Source organism: Tiliqua scincoides, chromosome 1 (genome assembly GCF_035046505.1).
Source record: "Tiliqua scincoides isolate rTilSci1 chromosome 1, rTilSci1.hap2, whole genome shotgun sequence".
NCBI classification, from domain to species: domain Eukaryota; kingdom Metazoa; phylum Chordata; class Lepidosauria; order Squamata; family Scincidae; genus Tiliqua; species Tiliqua scincoides.
This window is the reverse complement of record NC_089821.1, coordinates 255,649,996-255,677,755: the sequence shown is the minus strand read 5'-3', so window position 1 is coordinate 255,677,755 and position 27,760 is coordinate 255,649,996. Positions and strand designations below refer to the sequence as shown.

The following is a 27,760-nucleotide window of genomic DNA, read 5'->3' as shown; positions in this document are numbered from 1 at the left end:
GTTGGGATTTGAGCCAAGAACCCTGCAGTCCTAGTCTAACACTTCTGAGTTGACTTAATGATAAAGTTCAGATATCCTAGAACACTCATAAGAACATAAGAAAAGCCCAGCGGGATCAGGCCAAAAGTCCATCCTCCTGTATTCCACAGATGCCTTAGGGGCACACAAGATAACAGGAAACCTGCATCCTGTACCACTCAAATTAGTGTGTTCATGGTCCATCACAAGGCAATTGGGTTGTAGCTCAGTGGAAGGGCACATGCGTTGAATTCAGAAGGTCCCAGGTTTGGTCTCTATTCTCTCCAGGTTTGACGTACTGGAGAGCCACTGCCAATCAGCATAGTAGGCGATAGGCAGCAAAGTTGACCGGTGGTCTGATTACTGCTGGCTTAACAGGCTGTGAAAGTTTCCTGCTGCCAAACCTTATGCTGACATTGGCATATGGATTAAGGAAGGAGCAGTTAATGCCAAAAATAGCCCAGCTGGAGACATTCACAGCCTGCACCTTCAAACATATGTGAACTCCTAGTGCATAAAACACCAAGCACCAGCACTGCCCTTGAACAAGTGTGTGATATAAATTGACACAAGGGAAAGGAAGCAAGGAAAACTGAGCTAGAGAACCCTTTAAGTTTAACCAATGGGATGGTTCTCTTATTTTAGTAGGGGGAAAGCAACCACCTGCTTTCATCCCAGCGCAGCATCTTTTATTTTAAACACTGTGAATCTTTTGAGATCAGGCAACAATAATTCATTTCTTTGCAGTATGAACTGCCTCTAGAACTTGTTGAAAAGTGGCACATAATTATTTAAAATAAAATGTGCAGTTATTTCATTTACATGTACTGAGGCTTAGTCGCAACAGAAAACGGGAAGTAGGGATTGAGCCAGCGACTTTGCAGAAAAGTATTTATAAAATATTTAGCGTGTTACTAGTGTTCTGTGTGTCTTGCATATGTTTTAACTCAATATAACTTCCAACAGCCTTGCAAAGTTGTGCTGTATTATAATCTAAGATTGTGAGAAGGGGGGAGAGAGAGAGAAAGAAAGGCTGAAGTGAGTTTAGGAATAAGGTGAGATTTGAACTGGGGACTCCCTTGCCCATCATTCTTAGACTTTACATACTGGCCTGGTCACACATGCAGTACAATAGACTACACCATTCTGCAAACAGGTAGAAAACATCACTTTTGAATCTCTTCTATTTGAAAACTCCCTGCAAGTGGACAACTAACACATGAGGGAGAGAGGTTCTAGCCCAGCCCTTTCTCTACTGTGGGGCTTTTCTACCAGCAGGGGATCCTTCATATAGGGGAGCTTTCCATAATTTGATTTCTCTACCTACAGTCTGTGACCTCATTCTCTTGCATGAGTCTAAGCCAGCATTAAACTAGTTCTTCCTTCTAAAACAGGTTTGTTAATGAGTCACCATGCAGATATATTAGGAGGCTGAGCCAAAGGTCCTTTAACTGGGTGTTCCCAGCCTGTGGTGGTGTGGGAAGTAGCATCTCTGTTTCACATGGATGTCCTCTTGTTAGTTTTCTTGAATTCATTGGGCTGGTTTGAGTGATAGTTGTCAGCAGGAACTGGCCCTGTGCATTTAAGGTCAGGCTTGGTCATTTGCCTGGCAAGGGAAAGGCGCAATAAATACATACATGTGTGCATGCATACATAAGGACATGTGCATTCCTAGCACATACATGTCCTGATACCTCCCCTTGTTTCTGAGTGTGCTCTGTTGTGACATAAATACTAAGGAGGGGGTTTGTCTGAACTTCACTCTATGTTCTGCTAGTACCAGTAGTATGAGCAGCATGTGGTCTGGTCTAGGGCAGGAGGTCTGGTCTAGAGGGTAGAGCCTCCATTTGCCTGAAGATAACATCCACAAGGTTGCCAGTTCGAGGCCACCGGCACCGTGCGACCTTGAAGCAGCTGACAAGCTGAGCCGAGTTATTCCATCTGCTCTGAGCGTGGGAGGATGGAGGCCAGAATGTGAAACCAGATCAGAAAGAAACATCTGGATGTTGCGGTTCTTGAAAGATAGAACCTTCTTTCAATTGTGAAAATCCCTACAGGGATTTGAATAGCCTGCCTATGTAAACCGCCTTGAATAAAGTCTTGAATAAAGACCAAGAAAGGCGGTATATAAATACCTGTATTATTATTATGTGGTTCAGATGAACCGCCCCTCCCCGCATGACTGAGGAGGCTGGCCCTGATGTATTCATGCCGTGCGTGCATGTATCTTTCAATCATGTGGGGCTGGTACCACAGAAAAGGTATCTTCCAAACTGGTCCAATAACTGCATTTGAACTTTCCTATTGTATATAGGATGCCTCAGAAAAAAATGTACATACGTTTTAATGAGCTCTAATTCATCCATACTTCAATGCAGAAAACCTGCAACACTTGAACATCTAAAAGAAACAATTGAAGAGATGTGTGGAACCATCCCAGTACACATATTGGGTGGATGTCTACAGATCCCTTAGTCAACCGCTAGTGGTCCTGGCCACCCTGCCACCCCGGGGCTGTGGGGTAAGGTACTGCCCCCACTGACCGGACGTAATTGCAATGGTATCACTACGTCACTGCAATTAGTTCCGGAACCGTGCCAATGCAGCTACTATTGGTGTGATTCTGCACCGATCTGAGGGTTGCTTGCTTCACCCCCCCTTTTTAAAGGGGAATAAGCAGGCAACCCTCAGATCGGCATGGAATTGCACCAATTCTGTGCATATCTGGGCTGTCCCTCTTTATTTCCCCCTCTTTCTAAAGGGGAAGAAGTGGGTGATCCTGAGATTGGTACGGAATCATGCCAATAGTGGCTATGAGCTTGTAGCCACTATTGACGTGGTTCTGGACTGCCCCAATCTGAGGAGAGCTGCCTCCGTCTTCCCCTTTAAACTAAAAAGCTGCTGCTGCTGAACCTGCCCTGTTTGCTGCCTAACCTGCCCCCTTCCTGGACCCATCTGCCCCTATCACTGCCCCATTTTGCCCCTGCCCCATTTTACCCACCCCTCCCCCGCCACCTTGCCTCTGTTATCAGCATCTTTGTGCTGCTCTGGACCATTTAGGAAGGCTCTCTAGCAGTGTGTGACTTTGCACGCTGCCGGAGCAGCTTTTGGCTGGTGCCAGCTGTTTAATGACAGTCAGCACCAGCAGAAGAGGTGCACTAACAGCAGACAACTCAGGTAGGATTGGGCTGTAACTGGGTCAAGCAACTTCTTCTGTGTACTTCTGGGTTTGGATTTGGTGAACACTGCTGCCACCAATCCTGCCCTCTTCCAAGCCCTGATCCTCCCTTCTCTCCACCCCATTGCTACCCCCATTCAGCTGACCCCTGTCTCCCTCCCACTCCATGCACTCACTTATTAGGGCCCGTGGACATTTATTGGCCGCTGTTCTGTGGAGCTGTCCACTTGCTGAGAGAGATTTGGCTTCACATGGGTAGGCCCCTGTGCAAATGTGACAGTTCAAGAAGTGGACATCAGGGATGAGGTGGGTGAGCACAATTCTGATTCCCTCTCATGTATGGCTTCAAACACTGCCATAAGATTTTCATCTATGTTAAATCACTGGGTGCCTTCTTTTTTTATGAAATGAATTCAAGCATTGACAAAGGCTCTGCTTTTGTTTTTCAGAGTGTTTCACGAAGAAATCCAGAAGATGTCCAGGAGGTAATGTGCTTGTTCTTATGAAGATGCTTTTGTTCACATTCTTGTAACAGTTTTTTTAAAATTTGAAAGCATCTCTGATTTTTCTCCAGCAATTCTCAACATAGGTATGGCACAAACCTTTGCGTATGTCTGTTTTATCTTTATCTTTCAAAACAGAACAGGTAAAAATCTGTAAAAATATGCGGGGATAGTTGGGAAATGTGATTTGAATCACAATTTGAAGGTGCCCAAGTGTTTTGGCATAATTGCAGGGGTAAATCCCTCTTTGCCTACACAGGGCCTAATCCTAAGGACGCATTCTGCTAGCATAACACACATTGCAGCTGTTGCAAATGCAGTACCACTGGAGAGCATGGCCTGGCCATCGGTGGAAGCAGCTAGCGGCCAGGTCTGTGCATTGCTGCATACCCTTCACCTGAATTAAGGCTATGCAGAGGCCAGGAGAGAGGCAGAACAGGGAAGTGATAAAGGGGAGTAGATTTAGCTCAGGGAGGGACTGGTTTGGGGGCAGATGCACCAGCCGGATCCTGACCTCCTTCCTGGGACTGATCTACCTTCACAGGTCCATGTGGACTTGGGCCAGTGATATTGCTATCTCAGGTCCAAGTTGACCCACTGGGCCCACCAGGGATTACCCCAGGGCAAGGGAAGAACTGTTTCCTTACTCTGAGGAGGCCTCCTGAAACTCCTCTGCAGGATTTAGGAGATACCAAGTTGATACTGCTGTATTGCTCTATGGGGAGTTGTGATGAATTGGGCTACCCGTTGGACACTTGTTCACAAGTCAGATCTTGGGGCCTTACTGAAGATATTGTATATCTGAGGGTAATAATAGTAATAATAATAATGCTAAAATAATAGATTGTGACATAGAAACCACAGTCTTAAGTCAATTTATTTGGACCATCCAAATGAGACAGAGTTGTGAACAGCAAGCTTTCATATTATCCAGAATTCTTAATCAGCCTGGATGTTAAGGAAAGTGTTTGGGAAACACTTCTACGGTGCATTCTGGCGTGATGCAGGGCCAAGGGAGAGGGCATGAATTGGAAATTGCTTCAGGGAGTCCACAGACTGCCCTGCGACTCTCCAGTTTGCTGTGCTAAGGGAAGGGAAGCTTTTCGCTTTTTAAAAATTTCAGCAGTTTTTAAAGGGATCTTTTTTTAGTGACTCAACATGGATAGCCATGGCCGCCTGCTTTGAGTCAAATTTGCAGTTTCTGAACCCGTGGATAAAAAATGGGGGAATCTATATATTCATGTGTAGGACCATTCATGTGTAGGACCATTCATGTAGGACCATTCATGTAGGACCATTCATGTGTAGGACCATTCATGTGCAGGGAACAATGACAGCCACTCTTTATAGCCTTCATAGATCTCACAAAGGCTTTCGACCTGGTCAGCAGAGACGGCCTCTTCAAGATTCTCCCCAAGATTGGATGTCCACCCAGGCTCCTCAGCATCATCAGATCTTTCCACAAGGACATGAAGGGCACTGTTGTCTTCGATGGCTCCACATCAGACCCTTTTGACATCCGAAGCGGAGTGAAGCAGGGCTGTGTTCTTGCACCAACCTTGTTTGGAATTTTCTTCGCTGTCCTGCTGAAGCAGGCCTTTGGAACTGCAACAGAAGGCATCTATCTCCGGACCAGATCAGACGGAAAGCTCTTCAACCTCTCCAGACTGAGAGCAAAATCCAAAGTCCAGCTGAAATGTCTGCGCGACTTCCTCTTTGCCGACGATGCAGCTGTCACTACCCACTCTGCCAAAGATCTCCAGCAGCTCATGGATCGTTTTAGCAAGGCCTGCCAAGATTTTGGACTGACAATCAGCCTGAAGAAAACACAGGTCATGGTTCAGGATGTGGACTCACCTCCCTGCATTACAATCTCTGAGCATGAACTGGAGGTTGTCCATGACTTTGTGTACCTTGGCTCAACGATCTCCGACACACATTCTCTCGATACCGAGCTAAACAAGCGCATCGGTAAAGCAGCTACCACGTTTTCCAGACTCACAAAGAGAGTCTGGTCCAACAAGAAGCTGACGGAACATACCAAGATCCAGGTCTACAGAGCTTGCGTCCTGAGTACACTTCTGTACTGCAGCGAGTCATGGACTCTTCGCTCACAACAGGAGAGGAAACTGAGCGCTTTCCACATGCGCTGCCTCCGACGCATCCTCGGCATCACCTGGCAGGACAAAGTTCCAAACAACACAGTCCTGGAACGTGCTGGAATCCCTAGCATGTATTCACTGCTGAAACAGAGACGCCTGCGTTGGCTTGGTCATGTCGTGAGAATGGATGATGGCCGGATCCCAAAGGATCTCCTCTATGGAGAACTCGTGCAAGGAAAGCGCCCTACAGGTAGACCACAGCTGCGATACAAGGACATCTGCAAGAGGGATCTGAAGGCCTTAGGGATGGACCTCAACAAGTGGGAAACCCTGGCCTCTGAGCGGCCCGCTTGGAGGCAGGCTGTGCAGCATGGCCTTTCCCAGTTTGAAGAGACACTTTGCCAACAGTCTGAGGCTAAGAGGCAAAGAAGGAAGGCCCATAGCCAGGGAGACAGACCAGGGACAGACTGCACTTGCTCCCGGTGTGGAAGGGATTGTCACTCCCGGATTGGCCTTTTCAGCCACACTAGACGCTGTGCCAGAACCACCTTTCAGAGCGCGATACCATAGTCTTTCGAGACTGAAGGTTGCCAATAATAATATGTGTATTGTATTGGCAACCTTCAGTCTATGTGTGTAGACTGAAGGTTATTTTATTATGGTCCTAATATGTGTAGGACCATAATAAAACATGGAAGCCAGAACTGGAATGGAGTAGCTTAGAAAAGACAAAGGCATAGCACTTTGAGAAGTTCACATGCTTATGTTGCTCTCTGTTTGCTGTTAGGTGTAGAGATTTAATTTCAGCTCAGATCTATATGGATGTAAAAGTGAATTGGTACGATGGAAAAGGTAGATAAGGTAGAGAGAGATGGTAAAATGAAGTCTGATAAAGAAGAATCACAATTGTGGTAGGGAAGGGAAACTTGATCTGAAACAGCACAGAATACTTGAGGCTATGACTGCTCAGTACAATTGCAGAAGGATAGACCTTGGAGGGAGGGGAGATGACAGTTGAGTTGTCTCAGGTCAAGATCTGTAGGACTGTGAATGGAACACAAATTTTGCTTGTAGAAGTCTGCATGGGGAATGCTCAGCGCTTCGCGTAAGCAGTGCTGCACAGATCACTGCATAAGAACATAAGAAGAGCCTAGCTGGATCAGGCCAAAGGCCCATCTAGGTCAGCTTCCTATATCTCACAGTGGCCCACCAGATGCCTCAGGGAGCACACAAGACAAGAGATTTGCATCTTGGTGCCACTCCCTTGCATCTGGCTGCATGAAACAGTAGAGAAGAGTCTGTGTGAGAAGAAGAGTCATATTTCTTTGCACAAGGCTTTTGTGTGAGCAAATCCACATGTAGCAACTTGTTTCTGTATGTGGAAGAGGTTTTCTGGATTTGGCATAAGCATGAGAAGCAGATCAAGGGGAGTGGTGGCAGCTGATGAGTTTTCAGACAGTGGAGGGATTCAGGTAGTGAATAAGGGACACGGAGGGAGAGTGTAGAGAGCCTGGACAGAGTAGCCATACGGTATAAAGATCTGAGAGTTTGCAATCAGTGCAGAAAGAAACAGGAAGCAAGCAAAGAGAGAATAAAGGAGGTGTGATTACAGCAAGGGAATTCTAGCTGGGCATTTCAGATGACTGAAGAGGGTAGAAGTGAAAGTTGAGGAAAAGGTTGTATAACCAGCCCTGGAAGATGATCTGGGTACAGATGATAAAAGTCTTTTGCTCTGTCGCTCTGGCTCCTTTCAACAAAAGACTTTAATGTAAATGTGTGCTGTCTTTTATTATGTAAGCATTTCAAAGCACCATCTTTACTGCAATGAAAGATGCATTACAAATGCTACTGTCTCTTACCTCCCCCACAAGCTAGAAATAATTTTGTGGTATGTTTTATTTTAGGCCTCTTTCTGTGACTTGGGCAGCCCAGTCCTGAGCTGCCCAGCACCCAAAGGAGCAGTGGTGCCAAAATGGATACCACTGCATCCAAAAGGCTTCAGGCAGCAGCCGGTGGCTCCTCGGGGGAAGGGAGCATTCGTCCCCTTCTCCCGGGAGAAGGCCCAAGCCCCACAATGGGGCTACTCAAGTCTGCGCCGGCTATTTAGCTGGCCCACATTCTCTCCCCGCCCTGCCCCACCCCAGAATACCTCCCCCTGCCCTGTTTCACTATTGCTCTGGGTAGCAGCTGGCAGGCCTCTGGCTGGCGCTGACCTGGCACTATCTGGTAATGAGCCGGTGCCAGCGCTGACCCTGCGCTGGGTCTCATAAGCGTGCCGTACGGCACATTTGCCCCACTTCCAGATTGACCCCTCAGCCAGTCCAGGCTAGCACATTAATTTGAGGCTCTGTTTTTTTTTTCTAGTTATTGTTTCAATTTTCAGCTTTAACAGAGAGAATCTTGAGATGAACATCTCCCTGAAAACATTTCATCATTATTGTCTTCATTTTGTGCAACTAGCCATAGATGCTCCATGCATGAGGCAAACCTTGTAAGTTTTTCCAGTCAGGTTACTGCATGGTTGAGTGTGAAAGGAAAAAAAATAAATCCAGAGACATCTAGTTGGCCACTGTGGTCTTATTCACAAATGGCCTTTGGTTTAATCCAGCAATGATGCTCTCTCAGTGTTCTTATGTAAGTCTCTTCTTTAAATCTTCTGCCTGACATTTTGGGTTTATTTTTTGTGTTGATCTGCTAACATTGCTAATCCTAGGGACTCCCAAAGAAGCTGAACTTCCTGGGAAACTCTAGTGCAGCGGTTCTCAAAGTCATACGCAGTCTCTGGGACCACAGTGTTTGTGTGGATGGGGACTGGGGTGGGATAGGGGTGCCCCGTGGCACCACAATGATTGCAGAGCTGCGAGAACCCAGGGGCTTACTTGGGGAGGGGGGTCTTACTGGCTCTGGGGAGGATCCGGAAGGCCTGCAGCTTCTGCTAGGAGAGTCCCTGAGAGTAGGCACCCATTTCTTAAAGAGGAATGGTCCCCTTCTGGTTCCCGTGGTGGGTCGCAACCCGCCACTTTGGGAGCTACTGCTCTAGTGATTTCTAAAAGTCTGGTTTACTACTGAACAATAAAATGCCTGGTTGGCCACTGTGGAAAACTCTGGGAGGGCTGCTTTCATGGTCATAGAGGCATTGTGGAAACTTGAAAGAAAATCCACACAAAATGATAGTAGAGTGTAGGAAGTCTTTTCATAAAGCAGCAAGGGTGGCCAATATGAAAGGTTGACTTGGTCAGAGCTATTCTAAGCTTTTTGCTGAATAAAAAGAGCATCGGTTTTCCAACAGGGCTCAGTTTGTGAGGCTGGGAGACCTCCTCATTTTGCGCATCAAGAACTGAATTCTGTGTGGATTCAATCCTTTGGCAGGTCTCCTGCTGTAGAGGGTATTGCCATTAGCTGCATGGCTTTAAAAAATGGGTAACCTGAGAGTTGCCCTTTTTATCCAATGAGTGTATTTCCCTTTAACGTTAAGGCACACATGAAATGAGCTTGCCTAATATTTTGGACCTGTTGAAGATGTATTTAGCTCCTGGGATTTTAGTTGCGGTGAGGTCAGGAGTGGAGGGCTGAGCTGAAGCTCCCATCTTTTCTGGTAGAAGGCAGTGAGGCAGCCACAGGGATCCTATGTTTGTTTGCTAAAGGGTTCTGACTCATTGGATCAGGGAGGTTTCATTCAGAAAATGGAGGATTTCCCCAGTTTATTCTTTGGATTAAAGCAGTGTCTGAACAAGTATGTTGGTTGGGGGGAGGTCTGTTTTAAGTTTGCATACTACAGGCACACATCAGGGGTAGACAATAATACTCTGTTCCCCAAGGGAGAAAAACCTCACACATGTACTGAGGCTATTCTTACACTTACAAATGCTAACTGTCTTCCTCCTAAACATTTTAGGCCTCTCTTTCTTCATGGCTGCTGGTGGATGACCAGAATTTGCAGTAGCAGTAGAAGATAGTTTGTTGTTTGGTGACTGAAGATAATTGCCATAAACAGATTAGAATAACCAGGAGGGATAAGAACATAAGAACATAAGAACAGCCCCGCTGGATCAGGCCATAGGCCCATCTAGTCCAGCTTCCTGTATCTCACAGCGGCCCACCAAATGCCCCAGGGAGCACACCAGATAACAAGAGACCTCATCCTGGTGCCCTCCCCTACATCTGGCATTCTGACTTAACCCATTCCTAAAATCAGGAGGTTGCGCATACACATCATGGCTTGTACCCCATAATGGATTTTTCCTCCAGAAACTCGTCCAATCCCCTTTTAAAGGCGTCTAGGCTAGACGCCAGCACCACATCCTGTGGCAAGGAGTTCCACAGACCGACCACACGCTGAGTAAAGAAATATTTTCTTTTGTCTGTCCTAACCCGCCCAACACTCAATTTTAGTGGATGTCCCCTGGTTCTGGTATTATGTGAGAGTGTAAAGAGCATCTCCCTATCCACTCTGTCCATCCCCTGCATAATTTTGTATGTCTCAATCATGTCCCCCCTCAAGCGTCTCTTTTCTAGGCTGAAGAGGCCCAAATGCCGTAGCCTTTCCTCATAAGGAAGGTGCCCCAGCCCCGTAATCATCTTAGTCGCTCTCTTTTGCACCTTTTCCATTTCCACTATGTCTTTTTTGAGATGCGGCGACCAGAACTGGACACAATACTCCAGGTGTGGCCTTACCATCGATTTGTACAACGGCATTATAATACTAGCCGTTTTGTTCTCAATACCCTTCCTAATGATCCCAAGCATAGAATTGGCCTTCTTCACTGCTGCCGCACATTGGGTCGACACTTTCATCGACCTGTCCACCACCACCCCAAGATCTCTCTCCTGATCTGTCACAGACAGCTCAGAACCCATCAGCCTATATCTAAAGTTTTGATTTTTTGCCCCGATGTACATGACTTTACACTTACTGACATTGAAACGCATCTGCCATTTTGCTGCCCATTCTGCCAGTCTGGAGAGATCCTTCTGGAGCGCCTCACAATCACTTCTGGTCTTTACCACTCGGAAAAGTTTGGTGTCGTCTGCAAACTTAGCCACTTCACTGCTCAACCCTGTCTCCAGGTCATTTATGAAGAGGTTGAAAAGCACCTGTCCCAGGACAGATCCTTGGGGCACACCACTTTTCACCTCTCTCCATTGTGAAAATTGCCCATTGACACCCACTCTCTGCTTCCTGGCCTCCAACCAGTTCTCAATCCACGAGAGGACCTGTCCTCTAATTCCCTGACTGTGGAGTTTTTTCAGTAGCCTTTGGTGAGGGACCGTGTCAAACGCCTTCTGAAAGTCCAGATATATAATGTCCACGGGTTCTCCCGCATCCACATCCCTGTTGACCTTTTCGAAGAATTCTATAAGGTTCGTGAGGCAAGACTTACCCTTACAGAAGCCATGCTGACTCTCCCTCAGCAAGGCCTGTTCGTCTATGTGTTTTGAGATCCTATCTTTGATGAGGCATTCCACCATCTTACCCGGTATGGATGTTAGGCTGACCGGCCTATAGTTTCCCGGGTCCCCGCTCTTTCCCTTTTTAAAAATAGGCGTGACATTTGCTATCCTCCAATCTTCTGGCACCGTGGCCGTTTTGAGGGACAAGTTGCATACCTTAGTCAAGAGATCTGCAACTTCATTCTTCAATTCCTTAATAACCCTTGGGTGGATGCCATCAGGGCCCGGTGACTTATTGATCTTTAATTTATCAATCAGGTCTGAAACATCTTCTCTTTTAACCTCTATCTGACTTAACTCCTCGGTTAGGAGGGGCCGTTCGGGCAGCGGTATCTGCCCAAGGTCTTCTGCCCTGAAGACAGATGCAAAGAACTCATTTAATTTCTCTGCCATCTCTAAGTCTCCTTTTATCTCCCCTTTCCCTCCCTCACCATCCAGAGGGCCAACCGCTTCTCTGGTGGGTTTCCTGCTTCTAACATATTTGAAGAAGCTTTTATTATTCCCCTTAATGTTGCTGGCCATGCGTTCCTCATAGTCTCTCTTGGCCTCCCATATCACCTTCTTACATTTCTTTTGCCACAGTTTATGTTCCTTTTTATTCTCCTCATTAGGGCAAGACTTCCATTTACGGAAGGAAGCTTCCTTGCCCTTCACAGCCTCTCTAACTTGGCTGGTTAGCCATGCGGGCACCCTCCTGGATTTAGTGGAACCCTTCTTTCTTTGCGGTATACACCTCTGCTGGGCCTCTATTACTGTTGTTTTAAGCAGCCTCCATGCACTCTGGAGAGATTGGACTCTTTTTACCCTCCCTTTCAACCTCCTTCTAACTAGCCTCCTCATTTGAGGGAAGTCCGCCCGTCGGAAGTCAAGGGTTTTTGTTAGAGATTTGCCTGGTATTCTTCCCCCAACGTGCACGTCAAAACGGATCGCAGCATGATCACTGTTCCCCAATGGCTCAGTAACGTTTACATCTCTAACCAGGTCCTGCGTACCGCACAAAATTAAATCCAGAGTCACCTGTCCTGTGGTGGGCTCCGTGACTAGCTGATCTAAGCCACAGTCATTTAGCACATCAAGAAATCCGGTTTCCTTATCGTGACCAGAACACAAATTGACCCAGTCAATATGAGGATAATTGAAGTCCCCCATGATTACAACCCTGTCCCTCCTTGTCACCTCCCTGATCTGTTTCCTCTTTTCAAGGTCCCCATCAGATTTCTGGTCTGGAGGACGATAGCACGCCCCCAGTATTACATCGCTGCACAAGCCTGGTAATTTAACCCACAGAGATTCTACGGTGGAGTCGGACCCACCTTCAATCTCTACTTTGCTGGTTTCTATCCCTTCCTTAACATAAAGGGCCACCCCACCTCCAACACGCCCCTGCCTGTCCCTCCTGTAGAGTTTATAGCCCGGGATTGCGGTATCCCACTGATTCTCCGCATTCCACCAGGTTTCCGTTATGCCCACTATGTCAATGTTTTCCCTAGTCACCAGACATTCCAGTTCTCCCACCTTTGCTCGTAGACTTTGGGCATTCGCATAAAAGCATTTATACACGGAATGCCCCAGGATGGGCTGCTTATTCGCTCCTTTGTCCCCGCATCCTCTCATTTGCACTGGGATGCACTTCATAACCAGCTAAATAAGGCCTGCAGGTGGGATACTGCCTCTGGAAGCTCTTCATCTGGTCCATGTGATAACTGGGCTCTCCCAGTGCAGCCCCTTCAGCAGTGCCACTTCTGCTGAAGCTCTGAAAGGGAGAGTTGGAAGGAGGCCTCAGAAGGCAAGGAATGCTATGGGGGAAGGGGCAGACCAAGTGGGGTGAGAAGTGCTGCTGAAGTGCTGAGAGAGCTCAATTATCACGTGGGCTACCCTTTCAGCTGTGCCGTTTCTACCAAGATGCTGTGTTGCAAAGCACCTCTCAACTGCTGAGTGGCAAAGTGATGTCAATGGTAGAAGCGGCACTGCTGAAAGGGTGGCCAGCGGGATAATTAGGCTCTCAGCCTGATAATTTGGCTATCCCATTTCTTGAAAATGGGATCAAGACTTGCATATTTTCTCTATTATCATTTGCAACTAAGTGCTTGTTTTTGGCCATCTTCTGCTTAATGACATCCATTCCAGCTTAATGATGTCAGCAGGCACAATGAGTGCTACTTGGCCTTTATATGAAACATGTTTGTTATCCCTGTTCTTGGAGTTGCTCCCATGTGAAGTGTGCTTATGATCATGGCCATACTATATTGATGTGGTAATCCTATCCCATGGATGGGGTGAATGTCTAGACGTGTCTATCCTATAAGCAGTTCATGCTTTTATCTCTGTCTTTTTGTTTCATCTTTATCATTCTCCTGCCTGTATCCCACCCCTGCCCCCATGGCATTCAGTAGTTGACTGTTGGATAACAGATGGCAGAAGGATGGCATTCTTCCTTGCTTCGACTTTTTCTAAACTCTACTGTGTCTGCACAACCTGTGACCTATCAAGCCAAAGATAATTCATCAGCCATTTATTGTGGGTTTCCCAGGAACTTGACAACCCCATGGTTTTGCAATTCTGGGCAAGCAGGAAAATCATGAAATTGTTTGTATACAGGTGGAGCCTATTTATCAGCGTTAGTTCCGTTCTGTGACTCGGCGTGATTAACAAAAAACGCATTGTGCTAAATTCCATAGAGTTACACAAATACACTGCAGCCTGACACTTCCGGATGGAAGGAAACTAAGGCAGCTGTTATCGATCTCCTCTCCTCCGCTCCGTACTCAGCCCTCCCTGTTGCCAGCTGCCTGGCTTCTTTCACAGTTGGGATGCTGATCTTTTAAGAGTACAGCCCTATGCATTTCTACTCAGAAGTAAGCCCCATTCCAGTCAATGGGGCTTACTCCCAGGAAACTGTGGAGAGGATTGTAGGCTATATCTCTTGCTTTGCTTGGTGGGAAGTCTTGCTTGTGTCGGTGATAGCCTGCACCATGGGGGGGGGGTTTGCTTGTGTCGGTGATTGCCTGCACCATCTCAGTGGGGGGGGGGGAGGAATTTGGCAAACACTCCCTGGGTTTTTTTTAAACAATCCCCTCTGTTGCTACTACACCTGCCCCTGTGTGAGTGAGTGAGTGAGTGAGAGAGAGAGCGCTCCATCTTGCTGCAAGTGTTCTGGCTACAGTGATTTTCGCCCCCCCCTTCAGCCTCTGCTGGCTCAGGGGCTCCAGGAGTGTTACTGTTCCTTTGCAAGGGGAACCTCTTTCAGGGCTCCAGGGCTATTTCCCTGCCTAGGTGAGGCAGAGTCTTTTTGCAGTGTTTTGGGCTGCCTGAAAATGGATAGAAATGCCAGCACAGGGCAAAGTAGGCAAAGGTGTGTGTGAGAGTTTTGGTTCCCCCACCCCATTTGTGTTGAGACAAATCCGCAGATAAAAAATCTGGATAAATAGGCTGCACCTGTACTTCCTTGGGTACCGCACATGGCTTTACGTGGTTTGATGGGTCACAAGTTGCACAGTCCTAATTTCTTTGAGATAAAGAGCCTTTAGATGATTTCAGGAGGATTCTGTCCTACTTTGTGACATTTATATCCTGTCCTTCAAAGATCCAAGGGCAGCATACAAGGTTCTTGTCCATAGTCCCCGTCCCATTCTCACAGCAACCTTGTATGCAGTGGTGTAGCTAATGATTGTGTAGCCCGGTGCCAGGCTCAAAATGTTGCCCCGGAAGTGATGTCACAACAGGAAGTGACATCACGCCCAGGCTTTTTAAAAAGTGAAAATTGGGAGGAACCCACCTCCCCCCCGCAGCATTTGCTACCTACTTGTTCTGCTGCCTCCCCTCAGTCAGTGGCATAGCTAAGGTACCTATCTGCTTCCTGGGATCAAAGAAGATTTGTACCCCCCCCCAAATGAAAAAAAAATCAAATTTAATTAAGTAAATAAATAAAAAGTGTGCCCCTTATTGTTTAGAAACAATAACATAGTTATTTAGAAACATAGTTTAGAAACTATGCTGGGGTAAAGAGGGACGTTTTTTCTCCCCCTGCTAAATATAAGAGGAGCATCACTTGAAAAAGTGCCTTTTTACCCAGTTAGCAGGGATAACTGTATTATGATACATGGACATGACTGACTCATATTAACACCTTATTGGTTTCATGCTGTATTATGATAACATGTCATTGCAACATGTCAATAACATAATAGAATGTCATTACCTCTCAGAACAATCAGTTTCATAGGTTGGTTTTGAGTTAAGAAAATCCACTTTTGGTTCCATAAGGCAGTTGTATTTTAATTTTATGGTTAACTGGCCATAACGTTTGATAGAATACAGATATTCCAATGCAGTTTATTTCATTGCATTCTGCATTAAATTACCTTTCCAGTGATATATAACATGATGGTATTATTCATACATACCAAGATTTTCACAATTTTGGTCACTAGTGTCCAGCTCAGCTTGTTGCCCCCCTAAAGCTTGATGCCCGGTGCAACTGTTACCCCCTGCACCCCGTTAGCTATGCCACTGCCTGTATGATAAGTTAGTTTGAAAGAGATTGTACCTGACCCAGTGTTGCCAAGTGAGCTTTGTAGCTGAGGGGAGATATGAACCTGGGTTTCCTTGCTCCTGGTCTGACCCTCTAAGCACTATGCAACACTGCTATGATTCTTCTTTCCTAGTTGTCTACTGGAGATGGAAAGCAGACCTGATCTGCTCTTGGTGGGGGGGGGGGGAGAAGGGAACACAGATTTCATCCTTTATTACTTGTGTATTATTAGTGCCTTTTGCTTACAAACAGTTGTTCTAATTAGATATTAGGCATCAAACATATTGACCACACTTTGAAAAACCAGAGTTTGTCAATAAAAATACACTTTGGACCAGATGCAGGGTGCAGTGTGAAGCATTTTTGGCCGCCAGCAAAGAATCCGCCATTTGTCCATATGGAATGTCTGATGTTTATAACTTGGAGACGAGGAGAATTGGCTGGAGAATAATAGATAGTGCAGTTGTGCTGAAATAATTTTGGTCACTAGCAACCGGCTTTGCTTATAGCTGTGACTATGCAGAGTAGGTTATAATAATAATTTTTTTTCTTTTTACACTGATAGCCCAGATTTTGTCCTTAAGGCAGCGGTTCTGAAACTCTCTTGGGGAGTTTGAGCCACAGTAAGGCCTTGCGCGGGCAGGGGGCAAGCAGGGACTGGCATGCACTTACCAGTCCCTGCCACAGCCTCCCGGGGCTGCAGGGAGCCTGTGCAACCATCCACAGGTCTCCCTGATGCTTAGAAAGCAAAAGTGGAGCAATCGCGTCCCACCTCCACAAAACCGGAAGTGGAGTGCGATTGCTCCACTTTCACTTTTTAAGCTTTGGGGAGCCCTGCAAACGGCCGCGCAGGGCTCCCCGCACCCCCAGGAGGCTGCAGCAGGGACTGGTAAGTGCTTGCCAGTCCCTGCACCCCCCTTAGCGATGCGATCCTGGGGATCGCATCACTGCCTCCCCCTACCCCTACTAGTTTGAGAAGCCCTGCCTTAAGGGTAGAGATCTGAAAGCCTGGGAGTGGGGAACAGAAAAAAAGGGGGAAATAACATTTTTCTGTGTGTTTTCCCTTTCTTTCCCAGTTCTTCTAAGGGGAGAGGAAACTGGGGGATCAGCAACATTTGGTACTTAAGGGCAACAAGACAACAGGGACAGCCAAATCCTACCTACAGCCTTATGTGGAGATGCAGCAGTGCCAGTGTGGCCTCCGCTACATCCCTCAGGGGTGTTTGGCTGCTATAAATCTCCTTGGGGTAAAGTGACATTTGTCCCTTTACCCCACGGTCAGTTCCAGCAGTCTCCATGGATCAACTTGGACCCGCACCAGTGATATCACAGGCCCATGTCTGTGTTGACCCATGCAGGGGGATCAGGCCTGGAAAGGGGGTTTGGATTTGATAGGGGCTGCAACCACTGCCAAACCCACCCTCTCACAGGCCCAGTCCACCCATTCCCACCCCAACTCCTCCCTGTTCCACCCTCGGTTTGCCCTGTTCCACCCCCTACACTGGGCATCCCTGTTCCAGCGGCCTCCCCACGTCTGATAGTGAGCACCAGAAAGCTCCAGCCTTCCCACTGGCACACCAGCTGCTTGTGTTGCTGCAAAGCATTTTATGGCGGCAGCCTGTGCATTCCAGTGGCACTACTGTTCAGTAGAATTGGGCTGTGAATCATGGAAACTGAGGAATCACATATATATTAGCTTATGCTGTATAATTTGCTAACCAACTTCTCCTAACACTGGAATTCTGTGATAGATTAGAATGGAGAGGGCAGGGAGTAGTAACTGTTTGAGAGGGGCAAGGAGATGAACAGGACACTTAAGCCCTCACCTCATGACCACTAGAACCATTTCTCCCTAGCTTCTGAAGTGTATCTCAGTGTGTCTGTGGAGGTTGCTCTGCTCTCCACAGTGACAGTGCACCTTGACCTCTCCATCGTCTGCTCCGGATTGCTTAGCCCTCTGCTTCTAAAGTTCGCTCTCCTATCCAGGATGTGGTGGCTTCTTGAGCACTGGTTATAACAGTGATTTGTCAATCTTCTGTGAATTTGCATGTAACCATTAGCATGAACGGTGGTTTGCAAACTGGATTCAAGCTGTGGTTTGATAGTCAGTTTTGGCAGGCTTTTGCAAACCATTGTTTGTGAACTGATATACCTGTACAGTAGTTTCAGATGTAAAAGCAAACCATGGGTTGTCACAATGTCTGAAAGCAACTCAGTATTGTAGTTTGGCTGTAGAATGTGCTTGCACTTAAGGGGGCATTTGCCCCATCAGTTTTAAGAGCAAAAATGTTTTGTCTGTGTGCCAAGTTTTGATTATGTACTCTGTGAACTGTATCAGATAATAATTTTGTTACTTAGTACATTGGTTAATATATCCTTTAGCAGAAAAAAAACTAAAACTTTAGACTTTATTAATAGTTTCAGCTAAAGAGTTGTTTTTTTAAAAACAAAATGTCTCTCAGGGCACCTATAACGAGCTACTGTGTTGGTTTCTGCCATACTTGGTAAATGCTAAATTAGCAGGAATAATTTAATTGCCTCACAGGTGTTTTTGTTTTCTGTTTTCGCTTCAGATAGTCGTTTGGAAGAGATACAATGACTTTAAGAAATTGCACAAAGAACTCTGGCAGATTCATAAACACTTGTTCAGGCACACAGAATTGTTTCCACCTTTTGCTAAAGCAATAGTCTTTGGTAAGCATATATTTTTTAAAATTGCAGAAAAAATTTGCGAATAACTGATTATTGATGAACAAATCTGTAAATGTTCTTCAGAGTTCAGTGTTGTCTTAACAGGGCTTTGCTTATGCTAAAAGCAACTTAGTGGCCGTGTGCATGTGCGCACATACCTTAATTTTGGAATACATTTGTTATTCCAGCAACCATCTATGGTGTACAGTAATGTTTCGTGTTTATTGTGAATGTTTAAAGCGTAAACAATAGAGCATCTGTGTAGACTTTGCAGGCAATACTATAGATCACTGTAGACCATGGGTTTCCAAACCCTGGCCCGGGGGCCAGATTTGTCCCCTTGTCCCCTGAAAGCCTCTGGCCCACTTGACTGAACATGACTGGAACTGTGCTCTGGTTGCATCTGGAGGGTATTCTAAGGGCCAGACAGTTTGAATGAATGAGCCCATTCACTCATCTAAGTTCCATCTCTAATTTATTTATATAAATTTTATATTTAAATTTTTTTTCCCTTGCCAGGTATTTGATGCGGCCCTCTGGCCAAAATGTTTGGAGACCCCCTGCTTGGTAACAAATAGCAGTTTTGTGGTGTGGGAGACAGATCTGAGGCAGGCAAAACAATATGGACGTAAAGAGTTAACCACTCCATACAGCTGTACTGCAGTTTTGATCTAGAGTGGATCTAGCATGGCTGCTGCTTAAGAGTTAAATCAAGTTCCCATCCAGAAGAAACAAGATTTTCTGTCACATATTGTTTGGCCCCTAATCCATTCATGCCTGATGCACAGGTGTATGATCCCTGTTGCGTATCTGCAACATTGGGCAGAAATTGTTTAAAAACTCTGTTGGCTGGAATACAAAGAACCTTGAATGCATGCCCTGATTTGTTCTGATTGTAGTTTTTTGCATGGCTCCCAAAGTTCCCCTGAGTATCAGGTTTGTTGGGCAACAAGAGGTGATTGTTACTGGACATTAAGGTGGATGTCCAAAATAATCAGTATGCAAGTGAAAATTCTGTGCACAACTGATTGGATCCTGGCTGTTATTCTGCAGCCTGTTCCATGAGTTTGGCCATTCCCCATTTTGGATAAATTTCTTGGAGTGGGGACTTGTCACACCTCCAAATGCTAGGAATTCTTTTATGTCAATAAATTGTGAACCTTGGAGAACCACTGTTAGTCAGTGTAGCCAATACTGACCTAGATGGAGTGACTTGGTATGAGACAGCTTTGTATGTTCATGTGATCAGAAGCACATCCTAACCAGAAGCAGAGGCTTGATGTGCATTATATTCATCATTCTGATAATGTAGCTTTGACTATATGTGCTTTGGAACATTTATTGTGTCTTTATATATTTTGATACATAAAGCAAGGAAACCAGGCCCCATCTGTCCAATGCAATTTCACATATACATGCCATACAATTGTAAGGTCTTTCTTTGGAAGTACTAATGTTTTCAGATAGCCAACATGCAATACACATGAGTAAAATTGTTAAGAGTCAAGACCCAATTCTATCTGGGTCTTGTGTTGCCAAAACTAGTATTTCCAGCAGAAAAAGTCCCTTTACAGCAGCATTAAAGCCGGGCCACTATCACTCGCTTCCAGGCCACTGCCACAAATGGTTCAATGTGCATTGTATCAGCTCTGCTGGTGCCAGTAACTTGGTCATGGGGAAGGGGAGGGCAAAGGGAGTTTCAAGGCAGAGAGGGGGAGGGCAGGGAGCAAGGAGAGGCGGGATCTTGGCAGCACCAGCAGCCACTAGGATCTGATCCCCTTTTTGAACCTGCCACAGTCTTTTTCTGTCCTCAGCTTAGGCCAGTTATGCAGATGACGTAGATGTGAGGATACTCATAGGCCATCAGATGGTCTACACAGAAGTAAGTGGAAAATATTTTCTACTTACCTCTGGCCGGCCTCCTGATTGCCCACTGCTGTTGGATACAGCACACGCTCCGTCAGCACAGCTGCATTGGAGCCAGTGGTAGGGGATAGGACTGGGCAGTAAGTTGCCTGGGGTTCTGGGCCTAAATAACACAGGCCTACAAAACTGAGGGTCAGAAAAGTTTTCCCCAAACGTTATGGTGGTTTGATATGAATTTGGGCTGCCGATTCCAAAAATGGCATCCGTTTTGCCCTATCACATCTAGTTTTGGAGATATAGTATAGCCTCTTTAGTGAATGGTTCAAGCAGCTTCTTCATGAGGAAGCCATGGTGTAGGCTTCCTCATGAGGGAGATGCTTGAACCCTTCACTAAAGAGGCTATGCCATGTCTCCAAAACTAGTCTTGACAGGGCAAAACGGATGCCATTTTTTGAATCAGCACCCCAAATATACCCAGGAATTGGTGTAACGTTTAAGGAAGCAAAATGTGTGTTGGCCTGTGTAATCTAAAAAGGGATGACTCCTTCTTTATATTCCCCTTCACTGGCGTAGCTAGATCAACACTCAGGGTCCCTAAATTTTTGACACCCCACCATACAACAAAATTAATTAATCTGGGCTTCAAGTCTGGGTGGGAGTCCAGGTCTACCCACCCAGTGAACCTCAGCCATAGAGGCCAAAGTTGAACCAGGAGCCCAAGTCTACCTACCTGGAAGAGATGGCCCCAGAGGGCAGTCAGAATGGGAGCCCAAGTCTATGTACCCAGCAGACCTCAGCCACAGAGGCTGAAGTACAACTGGGACCTTAGGTCTACCCGCCTGGTTGACCTGGGCTCTGGAGTGGTCATACCCCCCCCCAAACAAACACTGGATGTCCTGACTCAGTGACATACTGCCCCTGCACCTGGCTGGCAACCTTCAGTCTAGAAAGACTATGGTATAAGCCTACAGCACCCAGTATTCCCAGGCGGTCTCCCATCCAAGTACTAACCAGGCCTGACCCCGCTTAGCTTCTGAGATCAGACAAGATCCACCATGTGCAGGGTAACAGTTGCTGCACATGCACCTGCACCTGGAAGTTCAATGTAGCTATCATGGTTAATGACCACTGATAGACTATAGTCCACCATGAATGTTTAGAATCCACTTTAAAAGTCATCTAAGCCAGTGACCAACAACCCCCAACCTTCCCACCAGTGGCATCACTAGGGTTGGTGTCACCCAGGCTGGTAACTCATGGTGTCATCCCTATTTATTTATTTATTTATTTATTTATTTATTTATTTATTTATTTATTTAACTATAGAACAGTACAAGTTACCAAACTAATCAGTAACCAACAAAAAGACAGTGGCCAACTTGATGACGCTCAAACAACTGAATAAGTGTTTGATTGTTAGCTCTGATACATGGAAAAGGTTGCTGACTCATGATAACATCTTATTGGTGCCATATTGTGTCATAATAACACCTTGTTAGCTCTCATAACACTCAGGCTCATTGGTCAGTTTTCAGTTAAGGAAATCCACTTTTTGTGACATAAGGCAATAGTGTTTCCTTTTCTGGTTATTTGGCTATAGCGTTTGATAGAACACAGAAATTTCAGTGCAGTTTGTTTCATTGCATTCTGCATTAAATTACACATCTAATGGTATATAACATGATGGTTTTCTAAAAACCACAATTTACACAATTTTGGTCACTAGTGGTGTCACACTCCCCCCTGGGTGTCACCTTATTAACACTGTAGAGCAGTGTTTTTCAGACAGTGGGTCAGGACCCACTAGGTGTGTTGTGAGTCAATTTCAAATGGGTCCTCATTCATTTCAATATTTTATTTTTAATGTATTAGACTTGATGCTACCATGGTATGTGACTGCATTTGGGGAAATGTTACAGAGCTGTACTTATAACACTGCCCAATCCTGAACAATGCGTGCTGGCTTACCGCTGGCATGCACTGTTGCAAACTGTTGCTGGGCGGCTGCTGGATCTCCGCCACTCAGTTCCATAGGTGGAGGAGGGGAGGTGGAATTCTGGGGAACGGGGGTGGAGGGTGGGGAGGAGGTGTTCTTGGGGGAGGGAACAGGGAGGGAGGGAGGCGGGACTGGTGGAGCAAAGCTCCACCCGATTCAGAGCCTCCATGTTGGACTCACTGCCCGACATGGAGGCTCTTGATTCTCCGCCGACCTTTGAGTCGGTGGAGTATCAAGTAGCCCCATTTCAGGGCTACTCAGTTTACCTGGGGGAAGGGGACAAAAGTCCCCTTCTCCTGAGGAGCCGCTGGCAACTGCCCGGAGTGTGCAGGATGCAGCGGCAGCCATTTTCGGTGCCGATGCAGCCCCACACCCTGGGCAGCTCAATATTGGGCTGACAGGCTATGTAAATGCTTTTAACAATGATAGTCAATGGGACTTACTCTTTGGTAAGTGTGAGTAGGATTGCAGCCTAGGATTGTTAAAATTTTTCCTGCTTGATGATGTCACTTCCGGTCATGACATCACTTCGGTGGGTCCTGACAGATTCTCATTCTAAAAAGTGGGTCTGGTGCTAAAAGTTTGAGAACCACTGCCTTATTGGTTCCATGCTATGTCTTAATACCATCTCATTGGCTCTTTGAATAATCAGTCTCATTAGTCTATTTTGAGTTGAGAAAATCTACTTTTTGTTACATGAGACAGTTGTATTTTTGTTTTCAGATTTTTGGCCATAACTTTTTAATAGAACGGAGATATTTCACTCGAGTTTTTTTTCATTCTGTAAATTATTAATAACCGTGATTTTACCGATTTTGGTCACTATAGGTGTCACCTCCCCTGTAGCATGGCACCTGGAGACCTCGGCCTCCCCCCCCCCGTTTTGATGCCACTGTTCCCCTTTATGTGTTAAGATTATCCAAGGAGGCGGCAGCAGCTGTATTCAAGCCTCCCTTCTTTTTTGACATGCATGTAGTACTGACAGTCTCTTGGGCCACTTGGAATGCCTTCCTGAGCACGTTCCATCTGACCAACCCCCTTTACAAGTTTTCAGAGAATGGCTTTCTTTTTAGGAACGCTTTTGGATCATTTTATTAATCCTGTTTCAAACTTGTTTGTTTTCTTAAGCCAATTTGTAGCAGAGATTTTGCACTGAACTGCTTTGATTATTTTTATTTTGGATGTTTACAGAAGCTACTGGAAGAGCCATGTGCTGACCATGGAGGACAGCAGAATAAGAATGAATAAGTTAGCCAGTCCTATTCCATTCAATTTGTTGTAGTTGCTAGGTAAGGATGAGACTGGACATTATGAAAAACACAGAGATGCTGCTGACAATGGCACCTCTGCGTTGGATTCTCTCCTCCCCATCCTAATGTGTGGCAATGCTTATCTTGTACTCCGACATCCAGGGCCCATGAGAGTGGGATAAAGGGGGTAATTTGTTCCTGGGCTCAGGGTCCAAAAGGGGAGCCCAGAAATTTCCAGGGATCTTGTATTTTCCTATCTTACCTGGACTTGCTGCCCACATGGGGTGCTGGGTGTATAGCTGCTGCTACTGAAAGTCATACCTGTTGGGCCAAGGAATGCATACATTCATGCATACATTGTGAGGCTACAGCTGCTGCAGAAGTATGTTTTGATGCAAACAAGACACTTCTCATTCTAGTGTGTGCCTAAATATGATCATGATAATTTTCTGCAATGACTTTCTATATTTAAAAGATTTTAGAGAGACTTAGGAGTGTGTTTGGTTTTCCTTATTACTGTATCTAGCTGCTGATGCTGCACGTCAGGTAGACCTGGGCTCAGCACTGAGAAACCCAGTAGGCCTGGGTTCCAAAGACTTTTCTGACTGTCCCCACCCTCCCTCTGCCCTGTTTTGCCCCCTCCCCACACTTGTTTTGCCCACCCTTGTCACCACCCTCCCCCACTGTGTTTCATCCCCTCCCCTTTTCAACACTACATTAGATCTCGCAGGGAAAAATGAGAGAGGGGGAGCAGGATTTTCTAAGCCATCATAGTATCTTTCTAAATTGCCTTACTGGGTTTCATGAGCAGGGACAGAATCCCAGATGAATGTGCATGGAAGGAAGCATTATTGAATTGCTCTACTCAGACAGAAGCGGTAAAGAATTGATGCAGGCGTTTAAATTTTTTTTTTTTAACAACTGCTTGCTTGAGGAGTAATACTTGACAAAGTAATAGTGTAATAAAAAGGAAGCTGAGCATTTGAAGAAAGATGGTAAAACAGGTTATTACAAACCAGTAGGCAAAAATCCTAATCAGGGTTGTGTACAACAATCCAGTTTTGTCACCAAGCCTTCTTAAAAAGTTGGCATTGGAAGTGAATTGACCACGTTTTATAAATTGGCATTTATATGCCATTTTTTTGGACCAGGTTATAGCCAAAACCAAACTGTGCTAACATAATCAAGGTATCAGTTTAAAAATAATTAAAATAAATTCCATTAAAAGCACCCACCATAACAACAGTAGCACTCCTCTTTAAAGGGTTCTCCAAGGTAGTGGTCGCCAAACTCATGACAACTATGCAAGAAAAAGTAATCCCTGTTTGGGCCTACTCTTATCGTCCCACCATGCTGTATGGAAGAAGCCCACCTGATTGCTGTAACGCAACACTCTAGTTGTGTCTGTCTGGAAATGCAGACTCAAAGCCTGCTGGGGCAGTGGGCTATAGATTCAACTGCCTAGCGTTGTGTTACAGCAATCAGGTGGGCTTCTTCCACACAGCACGGCAAGACGATAAGAGCAGCAGGCCTGAACAGGGACAGCTTTTTCTTTGCATAGCAGTTATGTGAGCAGCATGGCAGAACAATAAGCACTGCTCACACGGAGGAAGGATGCAGTGTTGTGCCGGATCTGGCCCATGGGCTGTCATTTGGCCAGCGCCACTCTAGAAGATGAGAGAAAGAATCCAGCAAGCCTCCTGGGTCCTCAGATGCTACCTTAGATGTCACCACCAAGAAGACTCACCTCTTGTAGTCCCTGTTATCGGAGGTGTTGTGCTGTTACATAGAAGGGCCTAGATCTAAGCATATGAACATTGAGAAGTTGACTTATACTGACTCAGACTGTTGGTCTATTTGGCCCAGTGTTATCTACTGTGAGCAGCAGTGACTCACCAGAGTCTGGGCAGAGGTTTTTCCCCAGATTCTCAACACCTGTTACCAGAGATTCCTGTTTGAACTGAAGATGCCTCCTGGACCTTCTGCAAGTAAAGTGTGTGCTCTGTTGCTGAGCTGTGGTCACCATCCGCCGAATCTAAGACAGTGTTAGTACACATAACAGGGACTTTTCTGAAGTTCAAGGGGTGGTGATGGAAATATATAATAGATGGGTGTTTCTTCAGATAGTTTTAACCCAGTCTATTCAAGGCACCACCACTTTCATTTAGTCTTGGAAACTAAGTGGTAACCAGCATAGTGGTCTCTCTGGTCAATTCTTGTCAAATGTTTGGTTATCTGGTTCATTTGTTTCCAGCAAGGGTGGAGTCTGAGGTCAGTCAAGAGGGCCAATCCATATTAGAGGGCCAATCCAGCTAGGCCAGTCCCTGGACCCTCAATACCAGCTGCAATAACAGCATCCAGTGCATCATCAGGGGAAGGGAGGAGAGTGTCATGGGTGGGATCCAGTGTATGGCTTTGCCCCAGGGCTCTCAGCAACCTGGCATCAGCACTGTTTTCTTGTAACATTTTCATACATGTATATTTGCATGGTATATTCTCGTGAACCAGTAGCACAAAAACATTAGCTGGATTCAGATGTAATGCAAAATCATGCACTTGAACCCAAGCCTGCCCACAAACCAGGATTTGAAGCTGGCTTGCAAACCATAGTTTGTGTTTACTGTAGTTTGCTATTATGTCTGAATTCACAGACCATTGACAACCACAGTTAGGGCCCTTGTCTCACCTCAAGATGCTGCTGTGCCATGGAGAGGGGGGTAAACTTATGAAGTGAAATCCTGCGCCGGTGGGAAACAAGAACGAACAAGCACGAAGGTTGTCTGTTTGTTCATTTGAATGCTAAAACCATGGTTGGGTTCTTTACTATGGTTGGTGCAAATCATGGTTTCTTGTTACAGCTGAGCCCAGCCATTGTGTTGAACAAGGTCTGTAGTGCATGTTGGCATCAGCGGTGGGTCTAGTAAGTTGCTTACTGGAAAGGTGTTATTATTTGCCTTGAGCGAGTGACAACCAGAATGCCTGGGCTATGATAGTGTGGCTTGAGTTTCCTATAGGGATTTGCTAGGCTTTTCTGTCATACATGCTCAGAGAATGTATCTATTTGTGTGGAGCATATTTCTTTTTAATCATTTTATGTTTTAAATCTCTTTTTGTCCAAGGAACTCAGGATGGTGTGCATGGTTCCCGCTTCCCCCATTTCTATTTGTGCAGTATTGCTGAGGGGTAGGTTGGATTGAGGAGTGACTTATCCTGTGAGCTTCACAGCTAAAAGGATACCTGAGCCTAGGTCTCCTTGGTGCTTGTCTGTCACTTCAAGAGAGTGGCAACAGGGTGGCAGTATCTTATTGTCATGAGACATCTAGCGGGCCACTGTAAGATACAGGAAGCTGGACTAGATGGGCCTTTTGGTCTGATCCAGCAGGGCTGTTCCCATGTTCATTACAATGGATACGTATGCAAGGCCCCAGAAGTCACTCTGCTCTCTTTAAAGTGAACCTGTAAGAAATGGGTCATTACCTTGGAGTAATTCTAGTTATTTTTTTAGTATTGTACATGGTTAATGAGTTACCTAAGCAAAAATAAACTGGTCCCTGACTCCAAGGAGCTTACAATCTAAAACAGACAACGAGGGTGCAATCCAAACTGTGCCCACTCCCGACGCAAGTCCCCTATACTGGCCTGGCAGTGTCTCAAAAATACCATCAAGCACTTTTGTGCCACTCTAGGGGAAGAAAGGCCAGCACATGGATGTGTGCTGGCCTCCCTGCGCCAACGCCAGCTCCGTGGATGGTGAGTTTGTGTTGGCCAAGCTCAGCCAGCACAAGGGTCGGGAGGACATTGGGAGTGCAGGGAGGAGGTGGGAGGGAGGTGTTTTGGGGTGGGGAGTGGGCAGGGAACAGTAGGCAGGGCTAGTTTCTGGCAGTTATGCTGGATCCTAACCCTGTTCCTGGGCAACCTGGGGCAGTCCCGGGCTGTTCGGATTTGCGCCACCTCCTGAGGTGGTGCACATCCGATTAGCCCCATTGGGACTGCAGTGGCTCTCCTTGGGGTAAGGGAGAAGTTTCCCCTTGCCCCTGGCTGAACCGCTGGTTGCCTGAAACGTGTGCTGCCTGTTCCAGTGCAAATTAGGATTGGGCTGTGAGGAAGATAAGAGGGAAGAGAGACAAGGGAAAGGAGAGATGAGTGTAGGCCAATGAAGTTACATTCATAAATA

The 27,760-nt window shown here is 46.1% G+C and overlaps 1 protein-coding gene across 2 annotated transcripts in view; it reads left to right on the top strand.

Annotated features, from left to right (window-relative positions):
- RPS6KC1 (ribosomal protein S6 kinase C1) overlaps positions 1–27,760 on the top strand; it is a 144,322-nt gene that overhangs the window by 9,355 nt on the left and 107,207 nt on the right. For both annotated transcript variants that reach the window (XM_066619078.1, XM_066619068.1), the window contains exons 2-3: positions 3,646–3,681; positions 18,357–18,477. In XM_066619078.1, coding sequence (XP_066475175.1) covers positions 3,646–3,681; positions 18,357–18,477 — 157 coding nt within the window. The remainder of the gene's footprint in view (positions 1–3,645; positions 3,682–18,356; positions 18,478–27,760) is intronic.